At 38.1% G+C, this 13,972-nt stretch overlaps 2 protein-coding genes across 2 annotated transcripts in view; one reads left to right on the top strand and one right to left on the bottom strand.

Annotated features, from left to right (window-relative positions):
• The window catches only part of LOC139119221 (carbohydrate sulfotransferase 11-like), a 233,798-nt gene that overhangs the window by 70,225 nt on the left and 149,601 nt on the right, over window positions 1-13,972 (top strand). The gene's annotated exons all lie outside the window — the stretch shown is intronic.
• LOC139149795 (uncharacterized) lies at window positions 4,207-4,977 on the bottom strand. Its single transcript, XM_070721779.1, has one exon. The coding sequence runs from the start codon at window positions 4,975-4,977 to the stop codon at window positions 4,207-4,209; it is 771 nt and encodes a 256-aa protein (XP_070577880.1).

The raw sequence follows: 13,972 nt of genomic DNA, 5'->3' as shown, positions 1-13,972 counted from the left end.
CCCACTGTCAAAACGTTTTTTTTCTCCCCGTCCACTGAAAAAGAATTCCTTTCCCGCCCACAGTAGTGTCGATTTTTTCACCCCGCCCGCTGATTAGTTTAGAAATTTGCCCGCCCGCTGTGAAACTGCGCACGAACACCATTTTAATCTTTACGGCCCTGATACGGCTTTTGCGGCCCGAGGTCGTACGGCGGAAGGGCCCGAGCATGTGAGGGCCCGTACGCCATACGACTAAGGGCCGCAAAAGCCGTATCAGGGCCGTACAGGTTTTATCATGTACCTTATGGAATGATAAATATGTAGTTTACATAATATTCAGCATTGTTTAGGAGATAAAAATGCGTGCGATATCAAATATTTATCGCCATTTGTGTCAGTTTTTCATAAATACGATGGCCGCTTCCCGTCGCGGATTGACATACATAATGACGTCATTTGTTTACCTGCAGAATTCTAGAACGCGCAAAGCAACATCCGTACTATTAAGTATTACGTGACCAACAGATATCCAGGCTGATATTGAGGTGTAAGAAGGACAAAAGCGTGATGTCAGTTTCTTGTAATTTATACTGAACAGGCACGCACTTAGTATACACAGGATTTCACTAGAATTTAGAAATAAAAGCCGATGTCACCTGCGCGGCTCCACTGTCGCCACGGGCAACTACGATCTGAGCGAGCAGACGTTTTCCTAATGTCGCGCTGGCTTCGTGTACGAATGGAACGTTTGCGTATAGCAACGCGCGCAGTAACCAGAATCGAGATAGTTCAGAAATGCACGCGATGGCCCATATTTGGGCACCAGGCCGGGGCGTGATACGTAAAAACCATGAACGGATCTGAGGGCGCTTTCTCCCATAGCTTTACACAGGCACGTGAATGTAGGTATATGATAATCGCACGAACAGCTCAGTTGGCGGCACCTGATTTCTGCTCACTAAAAGGTACATAGACATGGCATGCGCGGCTATTTACTATACAGCATACATATTTATACAAATATGGATTGTATACACAAACAATATACATACACACTCATAACTTCATAAAGATCGAAAACGCTGGTTCATGATCACAAAAGAACAGTGAAGCACAGTTGCATAGGCAATGGACATGGCAAAGATTTTTTAAAATCTTAAAATATGAGTAAAAATTGAGCGAAAGACTGAAAACACATTGGTCTTGTATCTAACTTTAATAATAATGATGATTGTATATTCTCAGATCTTTTGTGTGAGTACACCATTGTTGCTTTAAAAATACTCGGGCACAAGTTACAACGTATTTCATATTTTAATATTAAAATATACGCCTGCGTTTGTGATATTTAAACTGACCTCGCATTAGACACGATAAATGAAACCATCGCGAAAATAAATTAATGGTAATGACCATTAATTCATTTTGCGATGGTTTCATGTATCGTGTCCCAAACCTTGGTCGAGTACATGCATGGTCACCCATTTATTCAGTATCTTTCAACATGTCAAACAATATAAATAGTATCTCGTATCAAACAAAATTCATGAAAAAATGACCGACTTTGTTCCTTTAAGTTGTAGGGCTTAGAATCTTGATCGGCTTTGTGGATGAAACGAGTAAAGGAGATTCATCTTTCTCGGTATCGCTAATTCCAACATCAGTCGGCTTCTTAAAACATGAACTGCCTGATACTGGGTTCGTGCCATTCGTCTTCCCAATGCCGCCCATCGACAATACCAGGCTCCAAGAGTACCCTGCTTTCTCTGAAGTCAAATCAGGTGGCCTCGCATTAGTGCTTCATTATGGTAGCTGGGTCACTGAGCAAGTCATCTGAATCAATGACCAATGGTGTTTGACCTTTGTGTTCTCTGATGTATTTGCACCACTCTCACATTTCACGGAAACCGACATCGCTTTGGAGGGGTCTCTTGTCGGGACCATAGGAGTTTTCAAAGTTCTTGTAAAAGGAAGGTACCGATTTCATTGCCTTGGCGGGCGTGTACATGTTTGTAGGGTATATTGGAAACCTTTAGGTAGGGCGTCATGTCTGCCTGTTTTTGCTACACGGTAGGCGTGGTCTTTCAGAAAGATACCTCGTTATCCTTTATCCTGTTCTTCAACCGTCTGTTTTACACCGTTTAACGTTTAACCAGGCAGGACTTGCCTGTCCAAAGATTGAGGAAAGTACAACCGCTCTTCCAAAAAGTACGCTGCCAAGCCGTAAACTTCATGATATACCTTGATATCACCAAGGGCACGAATAGATATCTCAAACGCTGTTGCCACTGCCCTGGGCGTGGTCCATAGTACAGCCTTTGGAATATCATCGCTGCGTTGGGTCATATTACTCTGAGAACTAAAAAAGTATTTTGAATTTATTAATGACGCATAAAGAGCTTCTTGGGGAATCATTTAATCACGCATTTATAAAGTTCATTCTTTCATTTGATACAGAAAATTTGACTCAAGATGGTGTGCCCACAATGCAGGGGGGGTGTTGGGTAAATGATTAGGTCAGATATATCAGCATTTTTAAAAATAGAATAAATTCGGGAAGAACAGTTCATGCTTAGCGTGTGTTACAAGCGGAAAGGTTTGCCAATGCCATGTGACTTTGTGTCGAGGGTTAGGCATCTAGTTCGAAATGAAAATTTGACTTCACTCAGCCTGATACAAGCCAGGCCAATATGCTGCAATCCGAAGCACAGTCGTGTTTTAACTAAACATACAGTTTTTTAAACAATTACAATCATTGTATAATACATCAAAAGTCAATTTGAACTGACACTTATACAGCCTCTCCATAACAATGACCTTACAAATTGTACCTTAGGGTACTAGTTCGCACACTGAAAAAGTTCTATTTCGTTTCGATTGACTTTGATGTAAACGAAACATATGTATCTAGCTTTACACACGCGTCGAAACAGGTTTTGCCGTCGATTACGTAATATAAAACATAATCTTTCATAGTCACGGATTACGTTTTCAGAGGTGACTTTGAAAATCAACTTTTCGATGAAATATAAAATAGGACATGACCTAACTTTGACGACTCTAGCCTCTGTAAACACTTTTGGGAAAAGAAAATTTCAATTATGCACAAATGTACCAAACGGATGTTATAGAAGTGGTAGACATGAAGCTTACAGAAAAAATGTTAGTGTCATAGAAACCAACCTCAAGGCACATTCTAACTTTTTCGCAAAAGTATCAGAGTCTTTGAAATAGTGAAGCAATTAATATTTTAACTTGCGCCTTTCTTAGAAATTGAAAATGATGTTTCCCTGCTAGTCCGAAAAAGAATTCATAGTCCACTCATGTTCAGCAACAAATGTGTACTCTCTTAATTCAAGCTAGGAGAACTCAAAATATGAGTGCAGGGATTCTTAATTTAAATGCGTAAAATCACCTGCAAGTCTAACAAGTAAACTGTAATTTTAATTAAACATGATATTATAAGGAAGAAGTCTGATGGCAGGCTACAATATCCTTCTTCTGTGAGACTTCTGTAGGAAACTACGCGGGATATTTTTAAACAACAACTCAATGCCAGTTTTATTGACAATTCAAATAGTTAATTATTGTCCGCATTCGAAGAGCAAAAATTGCTTGAACCACAGAAGCATCGTGAGAAGCTAATTGAGTTTAATGTTTTTCCGGACAGTGTGAGTCTGTTTATTTCTCAAAATGAGCTACCAACTTTTAGAATAGACTATTATTTCAATTTTGTTTTCCGGTTTCCTTTCCTTTCTAGTAATTCACTACTTATTGAGGTAACAATAACCACTTTTCGCTTGAAAGAAGCAATCATATATCGGTGAAAATCCATTCTCACTTTGCAGTACTGCCCATTGGGGCCATTTTGCCGATTTTGTAAAATAATGTACACTTCAGAATTCACTCGTCCGATTCCTAGCAAGATTTGTTCAAAGCCTACACCTACACTCTTGCATACCGTCCCTTGTTTGGACTTTAACATGTGATATGAGGGCAAACCTACAAAGCTACATAGGATTTTGAAAAAATGGAGCAAAATAAGAAAAAAAAAATCAGTCTCAAAATTGTTAATTTGCACTTATTTTTGATAACACTAAATTTGGATATTTCCTTAAAGAAAGATATCGAATATGAAAGTTGTCAGACCAGTAACATAAAACAGAAAGGAAGTCTGCTCCTACTGCATCAGTCGACATACCGATAGAATCATGGTTGCATTCTCAACTAGTACATTTCCTCATAGCAGACTTGAGAATCTCGTACTGATTCTTGAACCTTTTCAGGAAAATCAGACAGATTGTCATCCGACTGACTTGATCCTAATTCAGATGGCTTCAAAAAACCTTTGCTTGTTGACACTGTTCGGTACCATATCTCTTCCCAGCTCCACGCTTCAAGAGTACCAGACTCCCAGTGTAACATGCTTTCTCTGAACTCAAATCCAACAGCCTCGCAATACTTTCTCATTATGCCAGCTGGATCGGCGAGTAAATCATCAGCGTCGATGATGACTGGTGTTTGACCTTTGGCATCTCTGATGTATTTGAATAAGTCCAACATTCCGCGAAAGCTGAGCTCAGATAGAAGGAGTGAACTGTCAGAGCCATAAGCATCTATATAGGTCTTGTAAAATGAAATGATAGATTTGATTGGTTGGCGTATAAGGAATGAATGTACAAATCCTTCGGGTATAGCATCGTATCTTCCAGCTGCTGCTACACGATATGCATGTTCTTTCATGAAAACACCTCGATATCCAACTGCAGGCCCCTGGAGGATCTCTTTTGCATCACTATACTTACAACCGGGCTGAACTTCTTTATCCATAAAGTGTGGGAAGTACCTTTCTTCTCCAAAATATGCAGCCTTGGCGTAAATTTCGTGATAAACTTTGATATCACCTAGAGCCCATATGGATCTTTCGAACACTGTTGACATACCTCTTGGTACCGTCCATAGTATAGCCTGTGGAATATTGCGGTCATGTTCACTCATTTTGACCTTGAAAAACAATAAAACATGTGTTTGTCAGTAATTGTTAAGAGATTTTATCGTGAGTAGTCGGATTTTTGAAAAATTACAATTTAACCCATAAGCATCTTCTCCAGAACCAATGGACGATTAGAACTGAAATTTCGCTGATATCAGCACTAGTGGAAGTGCTTGCAAGTTTGCAGATGGTGTTTAAATAAGCTGTGTTGCTTGACAGCAATATTGGTTTTTACGGAAAACTTACGATAACCATGATATGATATTAACTAATCTTCTTCACTGGTACTAGTAGTATATTTCAGTTGAAATTAAGGTATCTAGATACCTGATAGACACTTTCAGATTTTTATTTTTTCTCAGTTATATTTTCTGAAAGTCCTGATATTGGGTAATCTGTGTACAGTACATAATCATTATTTGCATAATAGTCACGTGACAAGTGTTTTGCTGAACCTTCTAGAATACGGTTTTTCCTCCCTTTAGCAAACACGCTGCACGATTTCCGGTTGAAATTTGTGCATTGACAATTGTCTGGGATTTCTTTTATTTGCCTTTGTTTTTTTATGCTCTATAAAAGGTGTTAGACTAAGGTGCTTTTCAAGGAATTGTACTTGTCGCGCCACATAATTTAAATGGAGACTCGAATAAAACAATGGCAGACACGGATTTTAAGGGTATTGATAAGGCTTGTCAATGAATAAATTTCAACCGGAATTCGTGCAGCGTGTTCGGTGAAGGGAGGAATTTTCGGAAAACGCTTGTCACGTGATTATTACGCAAATAATGGCTGTGTACTGTGCACGGTCGGATTTCCCAATATCAGGTCTGTCAGAAAATATATACTTTATAGGGGTTTGGGACTTCTCTAACTGAGAAAAAAATAAAAATCTGAAAGTGTTTATAAGTTATCTAGCTACCTTAACTAGTATAGTTTGTGATGACCTTCAATGACCCTTGATCTACTGTTTGGTATCTCAGCAAAGAGGAGTTTAGTTTTCTTTGTATATTAACATGTATGCAACCAATTTTTCGGAAAACTCAGACGACCTTGGAAGACCTTTGACCTACCTTCATATATCTCAGCACCTACAAGGTCGCGGAGGTTTAGTTTTTCTTTGGCATTGGCCAATATGGGATAAAACATTTTTTTTCCAAACTTGGGACCTTAAATGAACTTTGACCTACTTTCTTGTATCTCAGCGACTAAAAAGGCAAGGTGTTAGGCTTCTACTATGTATTGACCAGTAAGCTACCAAAACGTTTCCTATATCTTGAGGAAGACCTCGGTGACACCATAACCTTCTTTCTCACATCTGAGAAACTATAACTAAGAAAAGACAACGTTGATGCCAATGACGATCTTGAAAATAGAAGTAGCTGGAATAATCTAATATTCTACTATAGTCTTCAAGAAGAACAGATGGAGAGTTGGAACACTTCAAAAGAGAGAGTAAATCCGTAATTGCAGACAACCTTGGCATTGCAGAAAATATCGAGTTTGAAAGAGTGCACAGAATATCGAACGCTCCAGTAATCCGTTGAGCGAAACCAATAGTCGCCATATTTGCAAGATTTAAGGACAAGCCAGAATATTTTAAGCCGTTAGCAAGCTTAAAGGTACGGAAAATATCGGGGAAGGCTCTTCAAAGCGAATACGGACGATTCGTTCGAAGTTACTGTTATTTCAGCACTCCTCGATGGAAATCCATCTCTGAAGATACAAGTAAGATATGACGAGTTGACTTACACCGATTAGTGCGGATTGCAAAAACCTACAAAGTGGATGAAAGCTGGGGTCAGGTCCTCCAAGTGAAAGAGTCAGTGTGATAGGGATGTTGCCAAGGTCCTAATAACTATAACTTATCAAAAATGATCAGAAATATCAGAGGTTGGAAGCAAAGATATCTAATAACGAGTTTCTTTCTCATGTTTAAAGTACTATATTGTAGGATTACTTGAAACGTTTTGCACATACGTTTAAATTTTTCGAATATTTTTGTTTCGATACATTATAACATGCAACTACGAAGCCGATTTTACACAGAAAATCACAAAATTTACTGAAAATTACAAGACCGATAATACAAAAAACAAATGCAATATCAGAGAAAGAGAACGTAACACAAGAAAGAGATAACAAAAACAAAAGAATCCGACAACACTAATCTCCATAACAAAGACAGTACATTATTCAAAACGAAAATAATCAAACAAGCCTTAACAGAAAGATGGAGTGAACTTAAAAAGGACGAAACACTGAAAATATGTTCCAAAAGCAACGTTAACCAATAATCGTGTACAAAAGGAACAAAATGTAGGCGATACACTTATAAACGCCAGACTTCACAAAAGCTAGAACAGGTCGAACTCCGATTCAGATGAGCCTACACAAACACAACAAGACCGAACCGAAGATATTATTTCTTCCCTACTTGAACAACAAACTTCAGTGGAACAACATATTAACACATAAAATCAATCAATCATTCAACACGTCTAACCAATAAAAAATGCATTGAAGCGACTGATGAAGAAAACTTTGTTTTCGAAACGCAGCGCCAAAGGATACAAGTGTCACAGTAGTCTCTCCGCTCCAGTGCGGGTTAACAGCAAGACACGTAGATTACGGGTATGTCTCGCCATGGCAAATCAACGTATGAACGGTGTGTGGAGTTGCTTTCCCATTATTACATTGACTTTGTTGTGACATTTCTCCGCAGTTCTCTCGAGTCCCTTTTCCATTAATGGCCTTGGCAGCGATGGCCTAATAAACTTGCCTATCCCTTGATATGCCGTCCATAATATGGATGACGTTATCGTCTCTCCAGATGGAAAAGAGTAGCTTGATATCAATTGTTGCCGCGATCGCGCGAACTTCTTGCTCGAACACCGTACATTAATTTATGGTAATGACCACAAGCCAGAGGACAGAATATAGTTCGGCGCTTAGTTCGACGTTCTGGTCACACGTGTAAAGAGGCCGTTGTTTAGTACGGAGCGCCGAACCTGAACCAGCCCTCTGACACCGAATTAATTTAGTTCTTTGTTAGTTCGTCGGTGTTGTCTGGTCACACGTCCAACTGACACGGGTTGACATTTAGTCCAGTGTCATTCAAGCTAAGAGAAACGCTTAAGGGAGCGTTCAGATATTATGGCCGGGGGTGGGCCGGCAAAATCAAGGGGGGGGGTCACCTCAAATTTCAAAACTGCAAAGGGGGGGGGTCATGTATTTTTCAAACAGCTCAGAGGGGGGTCACTTAATTTTCATAAGTATCCGTCCCATCAAAAAGCAGTTTCAGTGTTCAGAAATATTCTGGGAGATAAAAATGATTCGTTGCATCATTTCATTCTCTGAAGTTATTCACCTGTAAATCTGAACAAAAGTATAATTATCTGTCACATGAACATCTTGAATTGACAACTCTGAGGCTTGTCTTATTGTAAATCAAGCTCACTGCACTGAGGGCAATTAACAATTCCTATTACTTACATATTAGAGATATAGCAAGTTTTGTCAGGGAAATTATTTAACAGTTACCTGTACTGAGACTACTAGTACCATGAAAAGTTAAATAATACTTCTAGGTGAAATTCCAATGTCATAATTGTTGTCCACATCTGAACTTTTAAATACCCTATTTGAATCAAGTACATTTGTATCAATTATCAAACACCTATAAAAGCACAAATTAATTTAGTTTAGCATTGTAAAAAAATTATTCTTATTTTTCTCATAGACTCCAGTGTATAGTGAATCAGCATTTCGGAGAAATTCCAAAATCTAATTTCTTGCACACATATCAACCTTTAACCACCCCAGGCTAACTAAGTACTTTAAAATGAATTATCAAATGTCTATAAATACACAGATTTTGATAGTTTTGTATTGGAAAAAATTATTCATATTTTCCTCTTAGACTCCCATGTACAGTGAATCTACATTTTGGTATAATTCCAAAATCCAATTTCTGGCGAACACATCCATTTGTTACCACCCTAATCTAATCAAGTACATTGATATCAATAATCGAGAGTACATAAATACATGGGTTTACCTATTTTTTGTATTGGAAAAAAATTATTCATACTTTCCTCATAGATTCTCATACATAGTGGATGAACATTTTCAGTGAAATTCCATAATTAGATTTCTTGTACACATAATATGCACCTTTAACCATCATACATGTATTCTAATCAAGTGCAATTATATTAATTATTGAACGTCTGTATATGCACAAGTATACCAAGTTTTTCATAGGAAAAAAATTATTCACAATTTTATCATTGACTCCCATGTATAGTGGATGAACATTTTGGTGAAATTCTAGGTCAAACTTTTTGTCCACATGCCAGTTGTAACAACCCTATTTCATTTAAGTACATTTATGTAAATTATCAAATATCTATAAATGCATAGATATAGTTTTGCATTGAAAAAGTATTACATAGATTCCTCATACATGTATGAGAAAATATATGTATACCATGTATAGTGAATCAACATTATCAAGAGCTGATTTTTAATTAAATCCAAATATCAAAATATGTACACACACGCTTGCGCAAAAATATTGCGATCCTCTAGTAATTTCTGTCCAACCCCTTTGAGGGGTAATTTCAAAATAATAACAAGTCAGAATGGAAAATCTGAGCATTAACACCTTTTGAGTTTGTAAGAAAGGTCATTTGAAAAAATCTAAGCTCTTTTTGGGGGGATTCTATCGCTCCATACCCCTGAGGTGTTTGTGTGTGCAGCTAATTTACTCAAGCAATGGGTGGGGGGGGGGGGTCATGAAATTTTTGTCATCTTGAAAGGGGGGTCATCAATTTTTTGGTACAATGGGTAGGGGGGGTTCACTTATTTTGACTGATGCGCAGGAAGAATTTGCCGGCCCAACCCGGCCATAATAACTGAACGCTCCCTAAATATAGAGTTTTATACATGCGTTCACTGAATTGTTGCTGTGTAACTTTTACAACGTAGTGTAGCACATGTATTCTTCCATTTATGCACTTTGTATATTTGTCGTTATTTACAGATGTTTGCATTTGGCCGATGGCCTTGGGCCTTGAGACGCAAATAAAAAGTCTACCCTACTTAAGCTATAGGGCCTTTCACGGCGAAATTCCATTGGGCAAGCCAGCAGGGCCACTCGACTATCGACAGTTCTACTATTGTTGCCCCATTTGCTTTATTTAGCAGCACCGCGATATTTCGGACAGGTGATAATTTCTGTATGTCCTTGCAACTGTCTACCGCATACTGCACAAATACGATAGGCTACTTTAATACATACAAAATGGGCTCAAGGGGCTGTTGACAAGCTAGAAGACCGCGTGACATCATCACGATCGACCGTTGTAGCAATTGAACTCACAGCATCCTAAAACCGAGTGCATTACGTATAACATATTTACTTCACATTCTTACCGTAGAATTCCTGTCTTTTTAGCTCACAATCAGGCCCAGTATATCAATATGGTGTCCTCCTGGAGTTTAATATCTTTCGACGTCATAGATATGACACTTCAAAAGTCAGAGGTCAACAGTGGCAGCTAGTGCTTAGCAAACACCCTCATTGAATACCGCGAGGCAAACATACCATCAGTTTAAACTGATCACGTACAACTCACAACTAACCCACTCTCAGTGCAGAAAAACTTTGCGAGACTGGAGCAAGAAAGTGACACTTTATCAAAATTGGTGAGAATCTCTTGTTAATCTCACTTGCTGTCGGTGAGAAATGTACTCATAGATTCTCACCAGTGAACCTGGAAATTCTCGCAAGCAAAGTGAGAATGTTAGTTTTCCCTATAAGAATGTATCATACTCATCTTTTTCTGGTGAGAATTAGCCAGACTCGCCGTTCACATCGGTGAGAATCAGCAAGACTTGTTCACTGGTGAGAATCAGTCAGATTAACTAATTCGCGATTTGTAGCTGCACGCGTTGACATCGAACACTGATGCTTGAAATGCGGAAACATTTTTAGTATTACATAAGTGGCTGTTTTTATTGTTCATTTTACATTAGCAGTCGCTTATAGGATTGTATCTCAGTCGTTCTTGCATGCGTTCTTAAAAATGTATTCTAAAGTTGAGAACAACTATTCATTTTTGTATAACGATGGAGAACAATGACGTCATTTGCGAACAACGCTATTCCGGCCACGAGCAGATCGATAACTAGTCACGTGCAATAACTAGTCACGTGCAAGATTCATGACTTACTTTCCTGTGTTAAATAACAATACATAAAATGACTTCACTTATTAAGGAATAACATCCGTATCTGTATCTGATCTTTTCTAGACTTTGTTCAAATCTGTGATTTTTAAATGTTTCAGCGGGGTAAACGCGATGCTTTGTGTTCTGTGTACATATGAGACGCGTGAGTGGTTGAACACAATCACAGGTGCTCGAACGTTGCCTAGGTAAGCTATCCGTGCCGAGCATTCTATGCATATTGGCTCTCTCAATGATACTGAATAAAATAATAATATGAGCAAGCAATTACGCATAGAATATTAAGTACCACTAAGCAAGCCAATACGCATAGAACGCTGGGCATCGTAGCCGCGAACGTGATTTTGGGGGTGAACCCGAAGACTAACTAATTACTGCGCAGACTCATAGGTAGAGAAACCTGGCCTGGGCTGCTAAATTCCAAATAGGTTTGTATGAAATACAAGATAAACTATTGCTAATGATTTTATCTTATAAAAGTTCACCGATTTGAAACAAGTCTGGACCTTTACACGTATCACTGCCACAAATGAGATGATTAATTCGACCACATCATCGTTTGATTCCTTATGCAGACGTTACGGTATATGAAGGTAACATTTAGTGCCGCTGGTAGTGCAGAAATTCGGCAGATAAAATGTACTAAAATTTGTTTTCATCCTGACACTTGATCTATCACCGTGAGTTGCTATCATGCATCTTGATTTGCATCAGAATACAAATATATGTGCAAAGTCCATTTATCCATGCTGTATTCCGTGTTGGCCCTGGGGTCCTCATGCCAACTTTTTCAGGATCGCGTCCGATCGCTTATCTGCTTTGATCTTTTTACACATGTTCATGTTAACAACGTGGGCAGTTCAAAAGTAATATTTGACACTTTGAAATATTGCCAATGCCCGTTTTCATTCTTCTTCCTCAGAGTGTAAAAAAAAAGTAGCGGTCTTGTCAAATCTACGCATCGTTTTAGCATCTACATTTTTAGCTAGTGAATTACACTCTAAGCTAAAATTACTGGCAAATATTTTTGATCACAAGCAGTCAATGCGTTACAACAAACTTGTCATCTACAAACAAAAAAAGAACAGTCTGGTCAGTGACAAGTACAGCAAGTGCACTCCCTTAGATTCACTGACGATTCCATCTTTGAAAAGGGGGAAACAGCAATTCAAATGTAAATTTGATTTCTAGGTCGACCTCGACATATGCGATGAAATGGGTCGTGATATTGTTAACCATCACTTTTGTCCTCCTATAAAGCATACACTTGTTAGTTTCGTCTTTATAACAATTCTATCAGTTTCCGACTGACCCCATTTCAACAAGTTGATCTGAATTTATCCTTTGGGTGAAAATCTTGATGGTATCCAGCTGAGTATGATTATTGACTGTGTAGGCGAGTCAAACGTTGGCGGAATATATATATATATATATATATATATATATATATATATATATATATATATATATATATATATATATATATATGTGTGTGTGTGTGTGTGTGTGTGTGTGTGTGTGTGTGTGTGTGTGTGTGTCTGTCTCTGTCTCTGTCTCTCTGTGTGTCTGTGTCTGTGTCTCTGTGTGTGTCTGTGTGTGTTCAATGAACAGTATCATTCAAGATAAATGAATACTCGATCAGCTTCAAGAAAATAAAAAATGACACAACAAAAGGGTACTGCTTTATAGTGGTACCAGATGTCTTGAATTGGTAAGCAGTCCCTTTTGCCATGAGCCACCTGTCAAATTTGTCTCAAATGTTTCTGCGAAAGAGAAGGTTTTGCCAACGGTAGCATAATTTAAAAGATTCTCTCTCATAATCATGTATTAAATCTTCAGAGGTAACTATGTAAATCAAATCTTCAGAGGTAACTATGTAAATCAACTCTTAGATACATTAAATAAAGCACGACCTAACGTTTGCCGATACGGCCACCATAGCCTATGTGAACACTTTTGAGAAAATGAAAATTTCGATAATGCACAAATGTACTATAAATGGATGTTAGAGAAGCGGCAGAGCAGAAGCGTACGGGAAAAATGTTAATGTCATATTAACCATCCTCGAGGCACATTCTAACTTATTCAAAACGTGTAACTGTATTTGAAATCGTGCAGCAATTAATTTTCTAACTTGCGCCTTTGTTGACAAGTTGCGAAAGATGTTTCCCTGCTAGTCCGAAAAAAAGAATTCATAGTCCATTCATCTTTAGCAACAAATGTGTACTCTCTGAATTCAAATAAGGAGAATGCAAAATATGAGTGTGCGTGTAGTGCAGGGATTCTTAATTTAAATGCCAAGACGTAATATTACCTAAAAATCAAACAAGTAATGTGAAACTTTAATTGAACATGAGATTATAGGGAAGTAGTTTGATGGCAAGCTGCAATGTCCGTCTTTTATGCGATCTCTGTAGGGAACTACGCGAGATATGTTTTTTTTAACAATAACTCAATTTTATTGACCATTCAAATGGTACATTTTTAGGGGTATAATAACCCCTTTATCATACATGCATATTTATTTGATGATCATTTTTGTAAGGACTCATCGTAGACATGAGCGAAAGTAACGGAAAACGATTATTCTTTTCTCCTTATGTAATCTTACAGTGATGGTTGAAAAGGCGTTATGGGCGACGTTTCACTCAATGATATCATTCCACATGAGGGCAATGACATTCGATTCGTAGGGTCTTGATAGATTAATACAGTTAAAGCTGTCTAAACTGAACCCTTCAGCGACTGC

This window comes from Ptychodera flava, chromosome 2 (genome assembly GCF_041260155.1).
Source record: "Ptychodera flava strain L36383 chromosome 2, AS_Pfla_20210202, whole genome shotgun sequence".
NCBI lineage: Eukaryota > Metazoa > Hemichordata > Enteropneusta > Ptychoderidae > Ptychodera > Ptychodera flava.
Note: the sequence above shows the minus strand (reverse complement) of the source record. Positions and strands in the feature narration are given on the sequence as shown.